The 23,441-nt window shown below is 36.7% G+C and overlaps 2 protein-coding genes across 5 annotated transcripts in view; both read right to left on the reverse strand.

Moving 5' to 3' along the window:
* LOC131531656 (zinc finger protein basonuclin-2) overlaps positions 1-8,496 on the reverse strand; it is a 15,385-nt gene extending 6,889 nt beyond the window's left edge. The window contains exons 1-3 of one of the 3 annotated variants that reach the window (XM_058762587.1): positions 7,426-8,496; positions 3,140-3,424; positions 2,849-2,983 (exon numbers count right to left, since the gene is read on the reverse strand). The gene's annotated coding sequence lies outside the window, so the exon portion shown is untranslated. Of the gene's footprint in view, positions 1-2,848; positions 3,547-7,425 lie in introns of those variants that run through there. The other 2 variants (XM_058762585.1, XM_058762586.1) reach the window with 2 other exon arrangements.
* Positions 8,497-10,105: 1,609 nt separating this feature from the next.
* Positions 10,106-23,441, reverse strand: part of LOC131531648 (coiled-coil domain-containing protein 171) — a 29,774-nt gene continuing 16,438 nt past the window's right edge. The window contains exons 14-24 of one of the 2 annotated variants that reach the window (XM_058762571.1): positions 22,581-22,748; positions 21,913-22,068; positions 19,694-20,198; positions 17,423-17,604; positions 16,944-17,078; positions 16,378-16,563; positions 14,958-15,082; positions 14,024-14,078; positions 13,819-13,950; positions 12,721-12,873; positions 10,106-11,536 (exon numbers count right to left, since the gene is read on the reverse strand). In XM_058762571.1, the coding sequence (XP_058618554.1) occupies positions 11,411-11,536; positions 12,721-12,873; positions 13,819-13,950; positions 14,024-14,078; positions 14,958-15,082; positions 16,378-16,563; positions 16,944-17,078; positions 17,423-17,604; positions 19,694-20,198; positions 21,913-22,068; positions 22,581-22,748 (1,923 nt within the window). In that variant the 3' untranslated portion in view covers positions 10,106-11,410. The remainder of the gene's footprint in view (positions 11,537-12,720; positions 12,874-13,818; positions 13,951-14,023; positions 14,079-14,957; positions 15,083-16,377; positions 16,564-16,943; positions 17,079-17,422; positions 17,605-19,693; positions 20,199-21,912; positions 22,069-22,580; positions 22,749-23,441) is intronic. The other variant, XM_058762572.1, reaches the window with a different exon arrangement.

Consider the following 23,441-nt stretch of genomic DNA (forward strand, 5'->3'; position numbering starts at 1 on the left):
ACATTTAGAGTCGATAGCAGTGTTGTTATTGCAAACAAACTATTAATTCATTTTCATTCAATGAAATAAACTAAAAAAATGAAACTTCAACTGAATTTTAAATGTTGTTTTGGCAACTAACTAACAAGTTTAAGTTGAAGAACTAAAACTATTAAAACTGAAATAAATCAAAAATGAATAAAGCACACAACAAAATGACTAAAATTACAATAAAAACAATATGTAAAAATGAAAGCTAATTCAAATGTTAATGAATACTATAAATAATTGTAAAATACACTAGTCAATAGGACATTTTCAGATTTGGTCATTAAATCATTTTTTAAATATAAACTGAAAATAACTAGCAAAACAAAGTTTGATTTTTATGTTAAGCAGTCTGAGCTGAATTAAATGCAGGAATTTGTGGTGGAAAAACAAAATAAGACACATTCATGCTAAAAAAAAAATATAACAATATAGAAAATTCAAGTTTTAAGAATTACAACTTTAAGAGAAAAAGTTAACTTTTTAAAAACATACTCATTCTTGAGCAAAACTAAGAAAGCTTATTTCACTTCTGGATAAGTATAAGCTTTATACACACACACACACACACACATACATTTATATATACAGCGGGTAAAATAAATATCGAACATGTCACCATTTTTTTTCTCAGTAAATATATTTCTAAAGGTGCTCTTGACGTGACATTTTCACCAGATGTTGGTAACAATCCAAGCAATCCGTGCATACAAAGAAAGCAAAACAAATGAGTTCAGAAATTTAGTTCTGTGTAATAAAATGTACTGACACAGGGAACAAGTATTGAACACATGAAGAAAGTGAGGTGCAGAAAGACATGGAAAGCCAAGGCACCAGCTGAAATCCATCAGTAATTAGAAAGCAATCCTGCCCCTCGTCAGTGGAAATTAATATTAGCTGCTTCAGTCCCAACTGATGGCTTATAAAAAGATGTCTCATGACCGACGTGTCACACAAGAAACATTTCACGATGGGTAAAGCACATTGATGTCAGCACCAACAAAGGCTTTTGTACAAGTATTAAATACATTTCAGTAATACTTGTTCCTGGGTCACTCCATTTTATTACACAGAACTTAATTTCTGAACTTGTTTTGTTTTCTTTGTATGCATGGATTACTTGGATTGTTACCGACATCTGGTGAAGATTTCATGTCAACAGCACCTTTAGAAATATATTTACTGAGACAAATGGTGACGTGTTCAATACTTATTTTTCCGCTGTGTGTTAAGAAGTCTGAGCTGAATTAAATGCAGGAATTTGTGATGGAAAAACAAATTAAGACCTATTCATGCTAAGTTTTAATAATTACAACTTTAAGAGAAAAAGTTAACTTTTTAAAAACATACTCATTCTTGAGCAAAACTAAGAAAGCTTATTTCACTTCTGGATAAGTATAAGCTTTATACACACACACACACACACATACATTATATATACAGCGGTAAAATAAATATCGAACATGTCACCATTTTTTCTCAGTAAATATATTTCTAAAGGTGCTCTTGACGTGACATTTTCACCAGATGTTGGTAACAATCCAAGCAATCCGTGCATACAAAGAAAGCAAAACAAATGAGTTCAGAAATTTAGTTCTGTGTAATAAAATGTACTGACACAGGAACAAGTATTGAACACATGAAGAAAGTGAGGTGCAGAAAGACATGGAAAGCCAAGGCACCAGCTGAAATCCATCAGTAATTAGAAAGCAATCCTGCCCCTCGTCAGTGGAAATTAATATTAGCTGCTTCAGTCCCAACTGATGGCTTATAAAAAGATGTCTCATGACCGACGTGTCACACAAGAAACATTTCACGATGGGTAAAGCACATTGATGTCAGCACCAACAAAGGCTTTTGTACAAGTATTAAATACATTTCAGTAATACTTGTTCCTGGGTCACTCCATTTTATTACACAGAACTTAATTTCTGAACTTGTTTTGTTTTCTTTGTATGCATGGATTACTTGGATTGTTACCGACATCTGGTGAAGATTTCATGTCAACAGCACCTTTAGAAATATATTTACTGAGACAAATGGTGACGTGTTCAATACTTATTTTTCCGCTGTGTGTTAAGAAGTCTGAGCTGAATTAAATGCAGGAATTTGTGATGGAAAAACAAATTAAGACCTATTCATGCTAAGTTTTAATAATTACAACTTTAAGAGAAAAAAAGTTAACTTTTTTAAAAACATACATTATATATAGTATTTGTTATTTTTTGTTAGTTTATTGTCTTTCTAGTGATTTACTTGTTTGTTTGTACATTTTTTAAGCATTCAAAATGCTTCATGAATTCTTCACAATTTTTTTTCAAGCTGATAAACAATTATATAATAATTAAACAAATCATAAAAATATAAAATTAAGATAATGTTAATTAAAATAAAATACTATTTAAAAAAAGATTAAATATTTCAATTGTATACCTGCATATCATGCAACCAATAACCAACATCAGAAAACTGTGAAAATGCAATATGTTGTCAAATTATTAAAATCTTATCTTAAAATAAAACAATTAAAAAGCATTTTTGGCAGACAAAAGTTTGGGAATACTTGGTTTATATGACTTTCAGCACAATTTTGATTGATTTCTTTACGATACTCCAGATCATTGTCCATTTGTGCATTAGTAAAGAAAACAAAACTTTTTAACATTCTTAATAAATGCATTATTATTTATTATTACTACTTTCAGCAGAAATTTTGATCACCATGGTGATACACTTTCACTAATTCCAAATCATTTTCCACCTGTGCATGAGTAAAGAAAAAATATATAATTTTTAACATTCTCAATAATCAGCAAAATACCTCCTGCAACAGATAAAACAAACCACAGAAAGCATCACAAATCGTCTCCAGGATCCGAATCTCTCTCACGAGGGACGAACCTGCGGCGTCAATCCTCGCGACGCGCGCAAACCAGGCCTTTGGCAGCGGAAACACCTGGAAACAGCAGGATTAATAGTTAATAACGGCGCCGGTGAGTGTCTGTTAATGAGAACCTGATGGGACCCTCGTTGTGAATTAATGAAGGTTGTTGTGTTTAAGTAACTGGGGACGGCATCAAAGCTCCTTCTCGTTAGCGTCAGACTTTGTTACCTGCGAGCCGCGGCCAACCGGAGGACTCAGGTGACCCAGCCAAGAAACACGCGGCCGTGAGGGAAGAGAACGAGGGAGCGAGGAGGAGGAGAGGAACCTACTTTAATCCACTTCCCTCTGATGCCACTTTCTGCTGTCCCACATTGAGACATGGGCTCTTTGTGTGCGATCCAACTTGGCACATCGGCGATGTAAAGGGGGACAAACACACACCGAGACGCAGTCTGACTGATGATCTTTGTCATAAATAAAACTTGAATCACTTTCAGAAGTTCCCCGGTGTGACTGTGGAGAAAAAACTGAGTTTAGTTTCTAAATATCCATCTGTTTGCTGTCAATATGCGAGACTTGACACTCGTCGGGAGATATCGGTAAATAACTAGAACAGCTGCAAAGTCCAGTAAAGTATTTGTGCTACAAACCAGTGTGTTTATGATTATGATGATCAATTATAATAACGTGATACCAAACACCAGTTTGTGATATTATGCAGCATAACAGGCTGTTTTTGAACCAATAAAAAAAAAAAAAAAACAGGAAACAAATGAGAACGATATCCTGAAAAAAAAAAAAAAAAGGTTGATGTAGAAACAATTTTCACTTAAAAATTGTTGGTAAATTGCACAATTAATTACAAAGAAATAGCAATTAACATATTGAAAGAAACATTACATTTTGGAGGTATTTTCAATCACCTTTGTTTTATATACAGCTTCCTTTTTGCACAGGTGGGATTTTTTTAAGCATTTTTAAAAGTATTATTTTATATATATTTTTTATTGAAAACTAAGCATATTGTACAATCGTATAATGAAATATACATGGCATATAAAAAAAAGGAAAATAAATAAATACATTACAGAAAAAAAAAAAAAAAAAACATTGTTCGTTTTAAACAATTGCATGGTTTGCATTGCTTTCAAGTTTTTACTTTCAGAAACTGTTTCCAAATATATTTTAATGTAACTTTTAAATTGTGCAAATACAGGCATTTTTTTACCGTTCCTGCTCTAAAGTTAAAAATAAAGGGGAATAAATAAATAAAAAAATAAAAAGATGCAGAAACAATTTTCACGCAGAAAGTGCTAGTAAATTTTATAATTAATTACAAAGAAACATCAATTAACATTGAATTAAACATTACATTTTGCAGTAGATCGACTGAAATAATGTTTCTTTAATAACCTTTGCTTTATATACAACTTCATTTTTAAAAATCATTTTTACAGCATATTTTTATGCTAAACCTTTCACACATGTGGAATTGGTTTTCATCATTTTTAAAATTATTTATTTATTTTTTACTGAAAACCATGCATATTGTACAATCATATAACCAGATATGTCAGGGGCATATAGAAAGAAAGAAAGAAAGAACTGAAAAACTTGGTTTGCATTGCTTTCACGTTTTTACCTTCAGAAACTGTTTCCAAATATATTTTAATGCCACTTTTAAATTGTGCAAATACAGACATTTTTTTCAAACCATTTTTGACTTTATGAATATATATAAACTAGCAAATATAATATTTAAAAAATAAATACTATATTTTTCCTCACCGTGCAGTGAGATTTCCAGCTGTTTTATGGTCCAGCAAACACTCAAACATGCTGACAAACACTTTCACTGTGTGACCAGCATCAAAGCGTCTTTCCCTTCAAACTAACACGTTTTAATAAAATGATTAAACCTTAAACATCTCTTGCTCTTTCTGTTTCGGTTACATTTTTAACTTTTCAACGTCGAGCAATAAAAGCAGCGAGCCGTAAACTGACATTTCATACTGGACTTAATCAGACTGTAATAACTGCATGCGTTAAGCGTCAGTAATGACTGTAAACGCTCATGTATTCATCATGACGGGACGAAGGGACTTTAAGCAGTAAAATGTGTCGTTACAGCAGAAACGGCTGACAGGGTGTTTGTGAAACGGCATTTAATCAGACGTGAGATTAAAGCTGCTCAACTTCATTCACATTCTGCCACATGATCCTCTTAAAGACACCAGTGACCAGAAGAGAGACACATTTACAGTATTATTTCAACACACACACACACACACACACACACACACACACACGCACACGCACACACACGCACGCACACACGCACACACACACGCACACACTCACACACACACTCACACACACACACACACACACACACTCACACACACACTCACACACACACACACACACACACACACTCACACACACACACACTCACACACTCACACTCACACACTCACACACTCACACACACACACACACACACACACACACTCACACACACACACACACACATGTTTAGGGTCAGTAAGATTTTTTGAAAGAGTCTCTTCTGCTCATCAAGGCTGCATTTATTTTATTAAAAGTACAGTAAAAATTCTAAAATATTATTCTAATTTAAACTAGCTGTTTTCTATGTGAATATCTGTTAAACTGTAATTTATTTCTGTGATTTTCAGCATCATTAATGCAGTCTTCAGAGTCACATGATCTTCAGAAATCATTCTAATATGCTGATTTGCTGCTCAAGAAACATTTCTGATTATTATCAATGTTGAAAACAGTTGTGCTGCACAATATTTTTGTGGAAACTGTGATATATTTTATTTTTCAGGATTCACAGATGAATAGAAAGTTCAAAAGAACAGCATTTATTTGAAATAGAAATCTTATATAAATAAATCTTATATTATAAAACATTAGAAATGTCTTTCCGGCACTTTTGATCAATTTGATTCATCCTCGAATGAAAGTAAGTACTAGTTTCTTTTAAAAAAATCTTACTGACCACAAACTTGTGAAAAGTATTACGTGTATAAAGTTATAATGGAATGACATGTTAAGAGTATAAATGAGCCAGAAACTTGCTAAAGGACAGTTTTTAGGCGTTTCAGGAGTGTTTCTGTAAGCAGGACAGTGAGTTTGAAGCTCCGCCAGATCCTCCAGAGATCGTGAAGCAGCCCCTGAGGATCTGATGCTGCTGACGCGAGCGACTCCGCATCTCACAGGAGAGAAACTGATGCTTCAGCGCAACGCTTTCTGAGTTTGAGTCTCAATCAGCATCTTTAAGCGCTTCGAGTGCTTAGAAAAGCGCTATCAATGTAATGAATTATTATTGTTATTAGCTGAAGTTTCATTCTGACTGTCATTCACAGCACACACAAACACATCTGCTACATTGATCACGACTCGTGCCTGACTCAACCAATGATGTGAGTTTGGGGGCGGGGCTATCTGTATGTTGACCAATGACGTGAGAGCTTGGGAAACATGTTTGAAAACAATCATTATTTTACTGTCATCACTGCCACAGAAATCACACTATGAAAAAGGACGCTAATTTTAATAATAAAATACAGTAAAATCCTGTTAATTGGTTAAAAGTTCGTTCCCTTAGAAAATATGGTGAAAAACTGGAAGAGATCTAATGGGATGTGATGTAATTTTACAGTAAAATACTGTTAAATGCAGTTTTTGGAAATAATAAAGTTTTATAATTTATAGTGGAGGACAACACATTCTCAGAATTCTATTTAAATTAAATTAATTATGTTTAAATTAATTACTTTTTATTTGCAGTTACGTATTTGCAGGTTTTAAGTTATGTATTATATTGTTAATTTAATGTTTAACTTTTTTTTAATAATATGTTATATGTCTTTCTGTTTTTAAGGTGCTTGTCGGTATATTATAAAAGGTAAAAAACTGATTTTAGTAATTTGGTACATTAACATTATTTCAGTTAATGAGATGTTTTTTATCATACATTTAAGTTCAATGCAAAACTTAAAGTTATTATCATGAATTAAAACTAAAACCATCACAACCATTTTGGTAACTCAAATAAAGTTTAAATAAAATATAACTATTACATAAACACTGAAAATTAGAAATATTGCCTTGGCAACTGAAGTTGAAGCACTAAAATTACTAACTAGATTTAAATGAACTAAAACTGAGCTGAAAATAAATTAAACATAATACTTAAAACTAAATTGAAAATAATTAAGAAAATGACAAAAGCACAAAATAAAAAAAAATTACACAAATTAAATTGAGGATAACACAATAAAAGCAAACTCAAAATGTTAATAAATATATAATAGTGCATAAATAGTACTAAAATAACACTGAACTTAAAATAACATTGCTGTATGTTTTGTGATGAAGTTATTTTTACTGTAAATTTCACTGATTTTTTACAGTGTACATCAGGACAAGCAGATGTGTGTAAAGTAACATCCATACGAGCAGGTGATCAGTGTTAGTACAGATACCTGCGCACAGAACCGAGTCTGTGGACCGAATCACTGCCCATCAGAACCGAGCCCCGTCCTCCAGATACCAACTCACTCAGAAACATCAGCAGATCTCCAGAGACGGATCCTGCAGAGCAGAAGAACAGACAGCACTGAACATCTGACAAACACCAGATCACTGAGTCATGACTCAACTGAATCATTCTCAGTGAATCAACTCGACACACTTCACCTGTTTGTGTTCATCTGCTCTTTTTACATTGACGATCACTCTAACAATCACATAATCATTTCTCAAATATTTATTACAATATATACTGATAAATTCAACATTCACTTCAATGGTTTGAACCAACTGAACCGCAGAGCTAAAACTATTTCAAATATAGTGAATTAAGCTCCAAACTCGATCATAATGCAGTGTTTCCATCTCACATGTATTTTGAGCTGCGGCTCGTCATATTAATGTAGTGTTTCACTAGTTAGCAGTAAACCGGTTACCTCACCTCAATATGTTCACAGATTTGTGTTGGATGTCTTTGACGTGGAAATCTTCGGAATGGAAGACAAACCGATTCAACTGAGTGAGTCATTTGATTCAGATCGGGACTTCGGAGCGAGTTCCTGAATCATTTGATTCAGATATTTTTCTTTCTTTTTTTATTAAACAGTACAAAACAGCAAACCTTTAAGGCAGTAAAGTTATAAATGCAAAACAAAAATAAAAATAATAGTAAAGAAAGTGTACACAAACACAAATCCCTTTAGAAAATTTGGCTAACTAAGCATGGTTTTATTATAGTAAAAGTGTAGTAATCACCATGTTTTTTTGTATAACCACATTTTTAATACAAATACCATGGTAAACTATGATAGTGTAGCAAAACCAGTTAATTTGTGGCTACCATGTTTTAACTATACATTTTTTTTTGTAGTAAAACCATGGTAAATTTCCATAATGGATGTATTGTAACAAAAAAAAGTAATAAATTTGCACCTTAAGAGGACACATAGGATTGAATACAGAGATGCAGTTTTTTAGTTTTACTGAGATACTGTTATAGCATTTATTAATATTTTCAATGTTTTTATTTGCATATTTTATCTTCATTGCATTATTTTTGTTTTTTGATCTATATACAGGTATCTATTTTTTTAATCCATTTTACTTCAGTGTTAGTTATTTTATTAAGTCAAACTAAATGAAAATTAGAAATGTTGCCTAGCCGATATATATATATATATATATTTTTTTTCTATTTTATTTCAAGTACCATTTTTTCTATGGTCTTAGTTAACTGTACTAAGCCTGATTCCCATAAATAGTAAACAGGCACTCCATAGGTTTGGAGACATGTGCATTAAGTTTGAAAGCCTTCGAGTGCGTTCAGGACTGAACCCTGTCTGCTGTGTGTGGAGGGTTCATTTTTGAACCTTTTTAAACAAGCTCTATTTGGAACCTCCACTTAAAGAGTGCATTAATGACCCTCATGAGTTCCTTTTTTAACCTTTTTCTAGAGAGCAATAACATTATTATTATGCATGCAGATTCTGAAAGGGGGATGTAAACTTTTGACCTCAACTGTAAAAAAGCTGAACAAGAGAGAAAGTGCAGCTTTAGAAAAGTCCGTATACTAAGGAAAGAAGCCTCCGAGAAAGATGTTAACAGCTATTAGAATACTTCTGTATACATGTAATTGGCATATTCTGAAATATTCTGTTTATTTTAAACAAACACTTTCTCATTTCTCAACCTATTTTGATGTCTAAAAGGTGAATTTTCACTGAAAGGTGAGGAATTCGCATTATGCAGCAGCAGCAACACTCACACTCTCACACACTCTCTCTCTCACACACTCACACTCACACTCTCACACACACACTCACTCACACTGTCTCACTCTCACACACACACTATCTCACACACACACACACACACACACTCTCTCTCACACACACACACACGCTCACTCTCACACACACACTGTCTCACTCTCACACACACATTGTCTCGCACACACACACTGTCTCACACACACACACACACACACACTCTCACACACACACACACACACACACACACACACACACACACACACTGTCTCACACACACACACACACACACACACACACACACACTCACTCACACTCACACTCACACTCACACTCACACTCACACTCACACACTCACACTCACACTCACACACACACACGCTCACACACACACACACACACACACACACACACACTCACACTCACTCTCACACACACGCTCACACACACACACTCACACTCACACACACACACACACTCACACACACACACACACACACACACGCCACACTCACACTCTCACAGTCTCTCACACACACACACACACACACACACACACACACACACACTCACGCTCACACACACTCACACTCACACTCACACACACACACACACTGTCTCACTCACACACACACACACACACACACACACACACACTCACACACTCACACACACTCACACACACACACACTCACACACACTCACTCACACTCACACACACACACTCACTCACACACACACACACACACACACACACACGCTCACACACACACGCTCACACACACACACACACACACACACACACTGTCTCACTCTCACACACACACACACACACACACACACACGCTCTACATCAGTGGCAGCCAGTGTAAGCAGCCGCTGACAGTCAGATAATCTAGATGAAATGAGCGCTACGGCCGTCCGTTTCTCCTCGTCTCTGAACAGCGACTGGAAAGAGGATTTCCACAGACGAGTGGAGGATTAAATACACACACACACACTCCTCTGACATCCGGCATCTGCATGAAAACAGTCACTGTCACTGACTCAGATAATCAGACATTAATTAAGCTTTAAAAGCACCAGACCAGTGAAAGAACATGAGGTTTGCAGCTTTTATGAGAAAGTAACTTTCAATAATTCTGCTTAATGTAAAAGAACACAAATATTATGCAAATAAATATTTCAGTAAACACTGGTGTTGACTTATTTAATTGTACAAATTTTGGTGATTTCACTTTTTCAAATCTTGGTTCTTAAACTTCACTTTAGCTTTACCCATCATTATTTTTGTGACCTGATTTTTATAATAAATAAAGCTCTGATTTTTAACTCTGTCTCTCTCTTTTTTTCTTTTTAAACTAGAATTAAAAATTATTTCTACTTTAAATTGCTTCAATGTAGTTCATTAGTGTTTGAAAAGTCTAGCTTGAATGAGCTTTACTCGACTGACAATAAAGACATTAGTAACACTTGTTCCAAAAGATTTCTATTTCAAATAAATGTTGTTCTTCTGAACTTCTATTCATCTGTGAATCCTGAAAAATAAAATGCATCACGGTTTCAATAAAAAATATTGTGCAGCACAACGGTGTTCAACATTGATAATAATCAGAAATGTTTTTTGAGCAGCAAATCAGCATATTAGAATGATTTCTGAAGATCATGTGACACTGAAGACTGCAGTAATGATGCTGAAAATACAGCTGCGCATCACAGAAATAAATTACAGTTTAACACATATTCACATAGAAAACAGCTAGTTTAAATTAGAATAATATTTCACAATTTTTTTATGCATTTTTGATCAAATAAATGCAACCTTGGCGGTGAGCAGAAGAGACTTCATAATTCCAAACTTCTGGCCAGTAGTGTATATATTTAGACAGACAAAAAAAATAAAAAAATAATAAAAATTGTTTGTTGTAAAAAAGATTGTGCTAGCTTTAGGGTGCGACACATCTCAGCCCACTCTCCCCTCGCTGTTGTTTTGTGTATGTGAGCGTGAGAAACATTGCAGCACTAGCATCAATAAACCACAGCAGATTTAATAACACTAGTTAACAGTGTCACTATTACACATCATCCACAGGAAATGAGAAACCAGATGTTATAAAGAGGAAACGCTCCTGTGTTACTGTCTGTCTCACAGTGATCCAGCTTCAGTTCATCAGTGTTTTCTCTCTTTGACTCTCCTCTGGAGATCCGAGAGCGAGTTTCTGGAGGAGACCGCGGCGTCTGTCAGAAAACACGTCCCATAATCCACCTCTGCTGACTGGGCGGAGGACGCAAGCGACTACCAGAAAAAACAAAGAGAGAGAGTTCACAGAGGCTACATTACTCACACACAGATATGCAACATTACTCTAGTAAAAGTATAAGTACTCATTTTTACTTCAGTAAAAGTACTCATTTTAATTGAGCAAACATAGATACATTCATAAATTATTACTCCAATAAAAGTACTCGTTTTGAATTTTACTAGAGTAAAAGTACAGATACCATAGTAAAATATTACTTCAATAAAAGTATAAATACTCGTTTTCAATTTTAATTGAATAAATGTACAGATAGCATAATAAACATTACTCCAGTAAAAGTACTTGTTGTAAATTTTAATTGAGTAAAAGTACAGATACCCTAATAAAATATTACTACAATATTAGTACTCGTCAATTTTAAGTGAGTTCAAGTATAGATAGCATAATAAAATATTACTACAGTAAAAGTATAAGTACTCATCAATTTTAATTGAGTAAAAGATAACCTAATAAACTAATAAAACCTAATAAAATATTAATTCATTATTAGTACTCATTTTCAATTTGAATTGAATAAATGTACAGATAGCATGAGCAAATATTACTTCAGTAAAAGTTTAAGTACTTGTTGTCAATTTTAAATGAGTAAAAGTATAGACAGCCTAATAAAATATTACTCCCCAGTAAAAGTAGCACTCATTTTCAATTTTAAGTGAGATACCATAATAAAATATTACTCCAGTTAAAAGTATTAGTACTCATTTTAAATTTTACTAGAGCAACAGTACAAATACATTAATCAAATATTACTTAAAAGGTATTAAAAGTACTGATTGATTGATGATGAAAACATTACACTTCCGTATACTAAAACATCAATTTAAGTTACTGATAATTCAAGTGTGCAAACAAGCGAAAATATTGTTATTTTAAGAGGAACACTATGCAAACATACTAGTTTTTATAACATTTCAAACTGCAACAAAAGATGCATGGGCATTCATTTGTGTTATTTTAATGTTATTTATAGTTTTTATACAGATTTGGACATGCAAATGCGCACATGTCCACATTCAAGCATTTCATACAATGGGCCTAAACAGCTCTGTCTTTCACAGTAGATTTAGTTCACAATTAGATTATGACCTAAATATCATTTTCATTTAGAATAATCAATAATTCAGCATTAATAAGTTGCTTTTCCACCACTGGCTCTCACCGGTATACAGCCGTTTCTCTCCCGCAGACAGGCGTCCTGTAGTTCACTTTTCAGCGCCGTGATGTGAGACTCATATGATGAGATCTCTCTCTCCTGAGATGATATTTTTGAGCACACCAGCTGATGCAGCTCCAGGAAACGCATCACCAAACTCTACAACACACATGTTTAGTATGATATTCATTCACAGTGTATGGTAGGGCAGAAAATGCAATATGAGACTCCCTAGTTCACATTCTGCTCTGGAAGAGGGAGTACGTGACTGTTCTATGTCACAAAGTATGCACTTAGTATGCTTCAGCATGCATACTAAGTATACATGTTTAAAGTGCCCCTATTATGCAAGGTTGCTAATATTGTTTTACGAGTCTCCTAAAACAGGTTTACATGCATCCAAGGTCAAAAAACAGTTTAGTTTTCTCAAAAAATAGCTTTAATTTTACCTCATTTCTAAATGATTCCTAAATGACTCGTGCGAAGCAGTTCGAAGAATCAGACTCTCTAAACCCCTCCTTTCTGTGAGCACTCGCTGCTGTGATTGGTCAGATGGCGCAGTCCTTTGTGATTGGTCTACCGCGTACAGCGCGTACGACAGCCATGGGCGGACATTATGCAAATGTGTTACTTTGTCACGTACAGCCGTAAGAGAATAAGATTCAAATTCCTAACGACTCGTTCAGACGATTGCGAGTCGACTCTTTTTTTTTGATAGACAATAACTTTATATATCGTGCACTTTCAGCTTCTCAACTTTGCAGAAAGCTTATGTTCACATACTGCTACTAAGGTAATATTTGGAAAGGCATAATAGGGGCACTTTAATATGAAGTATGCATCAGCATGCAAGCTTAATAAAGAGTGAATCAGCATGCATACTAATGCTAAAATTATGAAGTATTAAGTATGCAACAACATGCATGCTTAATATACATAATTATGCATCAGCATGCATACCTAGCATGCAAACTTAGCAAAGAAGTGTGAATCAGCTAAGTATGTATCAGCTAAATATATATTCTAAGTATGAAGTATGCATCTGCAAAAGCACAATATGCACTTTGCATACTAACAAAGAATGTGATTTGCAAGAGTTTGTACCTGACATGCTTCTGTCTCTGGGTTTCCCATGATGCTTTGCAAGTCTGATGGTATGAGGGACAATCTGGAGAGCTGTAGGGTGAAATAATCCTGTGAAGAGGCTCTTCTGGACAGAATGATGTGATCTTTCATCTGAAAACCAAAGAAACCATGAAGACATACAAATATATGCTTATTATTTAATGTTGTTAATGTATGTTCTTGCCTCTTGTAAACGCTCCTCCACAGATTTGATGTAGCTCATCAGAGACTCTTTATTCCTGTAAACATGCATGCAAAAATCAATGTAATATCCTGAGTGAATATCATGAAACCTGTCAAGAAGTCTAAAATTGTAAGAAACACATGAGAAATTATATTTTGCCTTTTTTTTACTTTTATTTTCTAATTAAGTAATAAAAATGTACAATTAAAATGAATAAATAATAATAAAATAAAAACATAAATTACTAATAAAATTATGAATAACTTCAAGTAAATATTTTATCTCAAAGGAGACAAAAATGTCTCTGCATTACAGTAATAATGAGAATAAACTGACTCATTTGCATGTTAATTTAACTGCACAATTTCTGAAACAGGATGCACAAGAACAACAGGAAACAGTGTGCTGTGTGTGTGTGTGTGTGTGTGTGTGTGTGCGTGAGAGTGTGTGTGTGTGTGTGTGTGTGAGTGAGAGAGAGAGAGTGAGTGAGTGTGTGTGAGTGAGAGAGTGTGTGTGTGTGTGTGTGTGAGAGAGAGAGAGAGAGAGAGAGAGTGAGTGAGTGAGTGAGTGAGTGAGTGGTGAGTGAGTGAGTGAGTGTGTGTGTGTGTGTGTGTGTGTGTGTGTGTGTGTGTGTGTGTGTGTGTGTGTGTGAGAGAGAGAGTGTGTGTGTGTGTGTGTGTGAGTGTGTGTGTGAGTGAGAGAGAGTGTGTGTGTGTGTGTGGTGAGTGAGTGAGTGAGTGAGTGAGTGAGTGAGTGAGTGAGTGAGTGAGTGAGTGAGTGAGTGAGTGAGTGAGTGAGTGAGTGAGTGAGTGAGTGAGTGAGTGAGTGAGTGTGTGTGTGTGTGTGTGTGTGTGTGTGTGTGTGTGTGTGTGTGTGTGTGTGTGCGTGAGCGTGTGTGTGTGTGAGAGTGAGAGAGTGCGTGTGTGTGTGTTACATCTCAGTGCTGGCGATGTCGTGCTGCAGATGTTTGTTCTGCTGCTGTGATTGGCCGAGCTGTTTCCCCAGCGAGCGCAGCAGCTGATCCTTCCTCCTCAACTCCAGCTTGGTGTCTGACAAACTCTGATGAGACAATGAGAGTCTCGGTCATTCTTCATTCTCACGTCTGCTGTGATGTGAATAATTCAGGTTTCCATCAAAATAAACTAATAAATGGGCTCCAGACCCTAAAACCTGAAGCAGTAACATCAGGGTCAGATAATGACCTCGACAACTACAGCTTCAAAACAGCAACAAAATATCTGCACATTTCATACACGTGAATCAAATGCTGTGAACCTGATGTTCTGTGTTTAATCTAACATGCTCATAACGGCAGAAGCTACATTTATTTCACTTTGAACATTAAAATGTTCTCAAAACTAGCATTATTTATTATTTTTCCTGCAGCAAGGCCATGTTCATGGTGAAAACACGGTAAACAAAAACAATAAATATAAAATAAATTACTAAAAAAGAAAATAATTTTAAAACATTACTAATAAACATTTTTTAAAAACTCCAAAAACGCTAAAATGTATTTTGATTGTTTACCTAGCATTAGCTGTTATGTAGGTGTGCGATGATTAATCGATTTATGGACTATTTCAACGATTTTCCGAATGCGTCGCGATTCTGAGTTTAGTTTTGAACAGCAGATGCGCTGCATGCTTTAAGTGCATGAACACTTGAACCTAAAATAATCTTTCATTAAGTTCTTAAAGGTTGATGTGAATTACAAGAGTGTTCACAGTGGGCTGCGTTTATATTAATCTTGCATCATAAAAGCCGAGGTGCAAGTACGTTTAACCACTTACATGACTCATCCGAACGCACAAGCGCTCTTCTTCATGAGCATTTGAGTGTGTCGTCAAAACTAGCCTAGAGCGCCATCTGCTGTTAAAAACTAAGCTTAGAATCAATTCCTGAGAATCACGATGCGTTCGGAAAATCGCAGAATCGATCCATGAATCGATTTATCGTCGCACACCTACTGTTATGTATTATGTATCAGGGTTATTATAGTTATCTAAAACTAAAATTAAATTAAAAATAATACATTTTTAAGTAATTAATTTTATATTTATTGTTGTTTTTGTATTATTATTATTCACCTTGTTCTCACCATGAACATGGTCAACAAAAATAACGAATAATGCTAGTTGAGAGAACATTTTAATATAATGTTCAAAAATAAACTTGGCTTCTTTATGCAGTGATGTGCTTTGATGTGACGGTCAGATTAAATAGAACATCTAATGTGGGTCAGTTCTGAGAGATTCACAGCAGTGTGTGTGTGTGTGTGTGCGTGAGCGTGAGTGTGTGTGTGTGAGAGAGAGTGAGTGAGTGTGTGTGTGTGAGCGTGAGTGTGTGTGTACCTGTACAGCCTGTGCGAGCGTGCGGTCCTTCTCCAGTTCTTCCCCCGTGTGCAGCTCCATGCTGAGGCCCAGTTGCTGCAGCTGAGAGGCCTGATCGTGCAGCAGAGTCTGAGCACGCTGCTCTCTCTGTAGGGCACTGCTGAGCTCCTCACACACACACTCGAACCGCTGGAGGGGAACACACTCCTGACACACACACACAACATTTATATATACATAAACTACCGGTCAAAAGTTTGGAAACATTATGATTTTTCTTAATGATTCTGAAAGAAGTGTCATCTGCTCACCAAGGCTGCATTTATTTGATCAAAAATACTGTAAAAATTGTGAAATATTGTTCTAATTTAAAACAGCTGTTTTCTGTGTGAATATCTGTTAAACTGTAATTTATTTCTGTGATGTGCAGCTGTATTTTCAGCATCATTACTCCAGTCTTCAGTGTCACATGATCTTCAGAAATCATTCTAATATGCTGATTTGCTGCTCAAGAAACATTTCTGATTATTATCAATGTTGAAAACAGTTGTGCTGCACAATATTGTGTGTATGTTGCTGTGACTCACGGTGTGTGTGTCTCTGCAGCTGTTAGTGCATTTGATGCGTGAGATCTCCAGTCTCAGGTTCCTGCGCTCGATCTCAGCCGAATGCAGACGCTGTGTGAACTCCAGGATGTGCTTCTGAAGAGACGCCATCATCATCTACACACACACACAAATTTGTGGTTTACGGGGACTCTCCACAGGTGTAATGGTTTTTATACTGTACTTACTGTATGTGTATTGTCCTACACCAACCCTACACCTAAACCTACCCCTTACAGGAGACTGTCTGCTATTTCAGATTTTCAATACACTCCATTCTGTGTGATTTATAAGTGTTGTGAAAAGTGGGGACATGGGCCAATGTCCTGAAAAGTCACCTTCACCTTGTAATACCTGTCATACCCTCGTCATTATACACATCTATGTCCTCATATGTCACAAAAACGCGCACACACACACACACGTTATAGATGTGTGTGTATGTGTCTGTGTGTGTGTACCTTGCTGTTACAGTAGCTGTGTTTGACGAGTGTGTGAAGTCCGTTAGCCAGTCGCCGTGCTAATGAGTCTTTCCCATAATGCCCGCTGCACTGAGAGTCCACGTCTGACAGCAGCCGCTCCAGCAACTTCCTACAGGCGCTCTGAGCCGCTGACAACACACACGAGGAGTCCTTCACACCACCTGACACACACACACACACAAAAAGTTAAAAGATGTATTTTAAAGTGATAAAAGATTTTTAATGTTTTTTTTTTTAAAGAATTCTCTTCTGCTCACCAAGCCCGCATTTATTTGACCCAAAATACAGCAAAAACAGTAATACTGTGAAATATTTGTTACTATTTAAAATAATTGCTTTCTATTTGAACATTTTAAAATGTAATTTATTTCTGTGATTTTCAGCATCATTACTCCAGTCTTCAGTGTCACATGATCTTCAGAAATCATTCTAATATGCTGATTTGCTGCTCAAGAAACATTTTTTTTTAATAACTGTTATTATCAATATTTAAAACAGTTGAGTAATTTTTTTTTCAGGATTCTTTGATGAATAGAAAGATCAGCATTTATCTGAAATAAAAAGCTTTTGTAACATTATACACTATACCATTCAAAAGCTTGGAGTCAGAACATTTTTTTTTTTGTAGGGAAAGAAATGATAGAAATTAACACTTTTTAGCATGGATGCTTTAAATTGATCAAAAGTGATGATAAAGACATTTATAATGTCACAAAAGATTTCTATTTCAGATAAATGCTGTTCTTCTGAACTTTCTATTCATCAAAGAAACCTGAAAAAATTCTACTCAGCTGTTTTCAACATAATAATAATAATAAATGTTTAGAATGATTTCTGAAGGATCATGTGACTGGAGTAATGATGCTAAAATTCAACTTTGAAATCACAGGAATAAATTAAATTTTTAAAATATATAATATTTATTTTAAATTAATTAATTTAAAAAATATATTTTAAATAATAAATAATTAAGTTATTTTAAATGTTAAAATTATTTCAACATTTTACTGTTTTTGCTGTATTTTAATTCAAATAAATGCAGGCTTGGTGAACAGAAGAGGCTTCTTTAAAAAAAAAAAAACATAAAAAATCTTTCTGTTCAAAAACTTTTGACTGGTAGTGTATATACAGAAAATTGTTATTACTGTGTCATATATAGCGACTGCGATATAATAAACATTTCATATCTCATATTCCTGCTGCTTAGACATCTAGGCAGAAAAACAAAACCAGAGCACACTTTGATAATAATCTAATCAGAATTAAAAGTCTCTCTCCGCTGTTCCATTGGACGTGTGTTATTTAGTATCATTAATACTGATATTTGTTAATATTTTAAATTAGATTGTATTTTTATGTATTCTGTTTTCAATAACAGTACTGAAAAATAACTAAGTTTTAGTAATTTTGTTGTGTTTGTCATTTTTTTTTAAATATGCTAATACTTAGCTTTTTATTTAATAGTTTTCGTTATTTAGTTTTAGTTTTAGTTAAATTAAATTAAATTAAATGAAAATGAGAAATGATGCAGCTGTCTGAAATAAAATTAGTACATTTTTATTTTTCAAAATTTTATTTCAGTTAAAGTTTATTTTGTTTACAGCGACAAATGTGTTATGATTTTAGTTTTAGTTAATGATAATAACCCTGCTTGGAACCCATTCAATATGACTATAAAATAATTAATAATATAAAATCTATAATATAAAATTATTCTGATTATTATAAAATAAAAATATATTTTTTAAAATACTAAAATAATGTAAGGATTTTATTTTACAGTAAAACTGTAAAGTTACAATAATAATATTTGTGTTTCAAATTTTTCACTTTCAAATGTTAAACAAGCTTTTATTTTGTTGGAAAACTGCAGAGAGTCCTTTAAGTCTGTGTTTCAGCATTCACCAAGTTTATAATGAGAAGTGTTCATGAAACTCCTGAAATTAATGTGAAATTATGTAGGAATGTGAAAAACTGATTCTGGTGCACATTGTGTTCCCAAAGGCACGAAATACGTGACATGTGGAATTTGCCTGCATATAAATGGACACAGCATGTACTGTATATTTATTTCATTATTTACTGTAGATTCATTTCACAGCCTTTGGTGACTTGATTATCATATTAAACCATGCACATTCAATTTTATTTGGCTTAATCATTCAGCCCTATTTTAATAATAGAAGCGATGCAGGATGAAACTTTCCGAGTTCTGTAATTAACAGATAATGTATTGCGTGTGTTTCTCACCGCTTCTGTTGAGTTCCTGCCGCAGTTCCTCCATGCAGGTGTGTATGAGCTTGAGCAGCTCGGAGGACGTGAGCGTCTTCATCACCCTGCTGCCTTCATCATCCTCCTCCTCTTCCTCTCCGAGCTTCACCTGGTTCACACTCACGAGCGGCTGCAGATCGAACCCCAGCGCGACCCTGAACATCACCGCAGAGCTGCGTCCCAGCGCACGCAGACGCCCCGCCGCCAGCACCGCGATCACACAGCGCCGGAACCTCTGCGTGCCGCAACCTTTGACCCCGCCGTCGCCTAGTGCTTGCAGCAGCCTGCTGACCTCTGACCTCAGGACATCTGCGCCGCACACGCGCTCCTGCAGCACGGCCTTCTGCCAGGCCAGAGCGCACACCTGTCTGCGCAGACCGCGCACGCATCCCGCTAGCACGCCGCTCGCGATCAGCAGACGCATCACTTCCTGTTCCAGAGAGCGGACATGCTCCTCGGCCTGCTGCAGCTGCCTGCTGAGATCCTGAGAGAGAGAGAGAGAGAGAGAGAGAGACACACTAGCATACTAGATCTGCAGTGTGTACTACTAACTAGGTTATGTTTAAAATAAATGGTTCGTACAACACTATTTTCAGCTTTATATTTAGTATATATTATAGTCATCTGTAAATATTTTTATTTTTTCAGGGTTTTTTACATTGATTTTCTCTAAGTGACTTTTGCATGCACACAAGAAACTTTTTTGTGCCCTCGAGAAACTATTCACATGCGCATGGGAATTTTTCGCATGCTCACGCATTACAATTTCTAGATTATCATCAAATTTCCTTTGAATTGCTGTAGATTTAAACGATCCAAACATATAATGCAATGCTGACTGAGAGATCAGAAATAAACGCTCCTCAGAAGATGTGAGATGTTTTGGAGGAACAGTGAAAGTAAAGCTCCTCAAAAGATCCTGATGATCAGATTTGAGACGATTTGTACCTGTAGCTTGTGCCGTAGCTGGTTGTTGAGGTGTGTGTGTGTGTGTGTGTGTGTGTGTGTGTATACCTGTAGCTTGTGCTGTAGCTGGTTGTTGAGGTGTGTGTGTGTGTGTGTGTGTGTACCTGTATCTTGTGCTGTAGCTGGTTGTTGAGGTGTGTGTGTGTGTGTGTGTGTGTGTGTGTGTGTGTGTGTGACTGTGTGTGTGTATACCTGTAGCTTGTGCTGTAGCTGGTTGTTGAGGTGTGTGTGTGTGTGTGTGTGTGTGTATACCTGTAGCTTGTGCTGTAGCTGGTTGTTGAGGTGTGTGTGTGTGTGTGTGTGTGTATACCTGTAGCTTGTGCTGTAGCTGGTTGTTGAGGTGTGTGTGTGTGTGTGTGTGTGTGTGTGTCCGTGTGTGTGTATACCTGTAGCTTGTGCTGTAGCTGGTTGTTGAGGTGTGTGTGTGTGTGTGTGTGTGTGTGTATACCTGTAGCTTGTGCTGTAGCTGGTTGTTGAGGTGTGTGTGTGTGTGTGTGTGTGTATACCTGTAGCTTGTGCTGTAGCTGGTTGTTGAGGTGTGTGTGTGTGTGTGTGTGTGTGTGTGTGTGTATACCTGTAGCTTGTGCTGTAGCTGGTTGTTGAGGTGTGTGTGTGTGTGTGTGTGTGTACCTGTATCTTGTGCTGTAGCTGGTTGTTGAGGTGTGTGTGTGTGTGTGTGTGTGTGTGTGTGTGTGTGTGTGACTGTGTGTGTGTATACCTGTAGCTTGTGCTGTAGCTGGTTGTTGAGGTGTGTGTGTGTGTGTGTGTGTGTGTGTGTATACCTGTAGCTTGTGCTGTAGCTGGTTGTTGAGGTGTGTGTGTGTGTGTGTGTGTGTGTATACCTGTAGCTTGTGCTGTAGCTGGTTGTTGAGGTGTGTGTGTGTGTGTGTGTGTGTGTCCGTGTGTCCGTGTGTGTGTATACCTGTAGCTTGTGCTGTAGCTGGTTGTTGAGGTGTGTGTGTGTGTGTGTGTGTATACCTGTAGCTTGTGCTGTAGCTGGTTGTTGAGGTGTGTGTGTGTGTGTGTGTGTGTGTGTGTGTGTGTGTGTGTATACCTGTAGCTTGTGCTGTAGCTGGTTGTTGAGGTGTGTGTGTGTGTGTGTGTGTGTGTGTGTGTATACCTGTAGCTTGTGCTGTAGCTGGTTGTTGAGGTGTGTGTGTGTGTGTGTGTGTGTGTACCTGTAGCTTGTGCTGTAGCTGGTTGTTGAGGTGTGTGTGTGTGTGTGTGTGTACCTGTAGCTTGTGCTGTAGCTGGTTGTTGAGGTGTATGTGTTGTGTGTTGAGATCTTCTCTCTGTTTGCTCCAGCTCTCCTCTCTCTGTCTCAGTTGTAAGCTCACACTCTCCAGCGCTGCTGATTTCCCCTCACACACACTCTCCAAGCGTGACACCTGAAACACACCGAGCATCTTAAGTTAAGTTAAGTCGTGACGTAGTGTCAAGTATGGTGACCCATACTCAAAATTGGTGCTCTGCATTTAACCTATCCAAGTGCACACACACAGCAGTGAGTAGTGAACAAATGCACACACACACACACACACACACACACACACACACACACACACACACACACACACACACACACACACACACACACACACACACACACACACACACACACCCGGAGCAGTGGGCAGCTATTGCTCCAGCGTCCGGGGAGCAATTAGGGGTTCGGGTTTGCTCAAGGGCACCTTAGTCATGGTGTCGAAGGTGGAGAGAGTGTACATTCACAATCCCCACCTTCAATTCTTGCCGGCGTGAGAATTGAACCGGCAACCTTCAGGTTACAAGCCCAACTCCCTAACCATTAGGCCACGACTACCCACAACTAGCATCTTACAGCATCTACACAACCTCTCAACAGATCTACAGCAAATCTTTCCCATAAGCCCTTCCTCACCTTCTCATTGGCTGCAGAGAGGTCAGAAGTCAGCCTGTCCACGTGCTCCTGCACCACAGCGCTAAGCTCCGCCCATGAGAAGCTACCCAGCATGCTGCGTGGCGGCGTCACCAGCACACATCCAGCGAGCAGACGCTGATAGAGCGTGTGGAGGAACGTTAGCTTCTCCTGAACACAAACATCACAGTCAGATTAACCAATAATAACATACTAATGATATCAAGCACTGCAGACAGTGTCACGCTCTCTTCCTGTGTCTGTGTGTGTGTGTGTGTGTGTGTGTGTGTGTGTGTGTGTATAGTAGAGATGCACCGATACAGTTATCGGTATCGGGCCCAATACTGAGCTCATGTACTCATACTCATACTCGTTAAAATGCCCCGATACCAAACGCCAATACAACACAGCATGTGATAAGTGCCATATTCAGACAAAAACACGAAGTATACGCATGCAATGAATATAATGTTAAACATTCAGTATTAACGCCTGTATAGCTGATGTGCAAAGCACGCTGAGTGAATTGAGCGCACGGCGGCACAGATGCGAGAGCTTGTCGAGTGAATCCTTTCTCACAGACATCACTGGAAAGTTTGTAGCTCGGGCGGATAGCTATGTCAAAAACAAGTAAAACAATGCACAAGTTACTGAAGAGTAGGAAGGGAGAGAGAGAGAGAGAGAAAGAGAGCGCGCGGTTCTGTTGTGTGATCTTTATTGATGTTGGCTCACTTAGCACGCATCATTTGGATTAAGACTAAATCGTAAATATAAGACAATTCATAGGAGCATTCACTATAAACATCATTTATTTTCAGCCTTAAGCATACACGACTTTCTGGCGAAGCAGTAACTAGCAGCCTG

The sequence above is a fragment of the Onychostoma macrolepis genome, chromosome 23, assembly GCF_012432095.1.
Source record: "Onychostoma macrolepis isolate SWU-2019 chromosome 23, ASM1243209v1, whole genome shotgun sequence".
Taxonomy (NCBI): domain Eukaryota; kingdom Metazoa; phylum Chordata; class Actinopteri; order Cypriniformes; family Cyprinidae; genus Onychostoma; species Onychostoma macrolepis.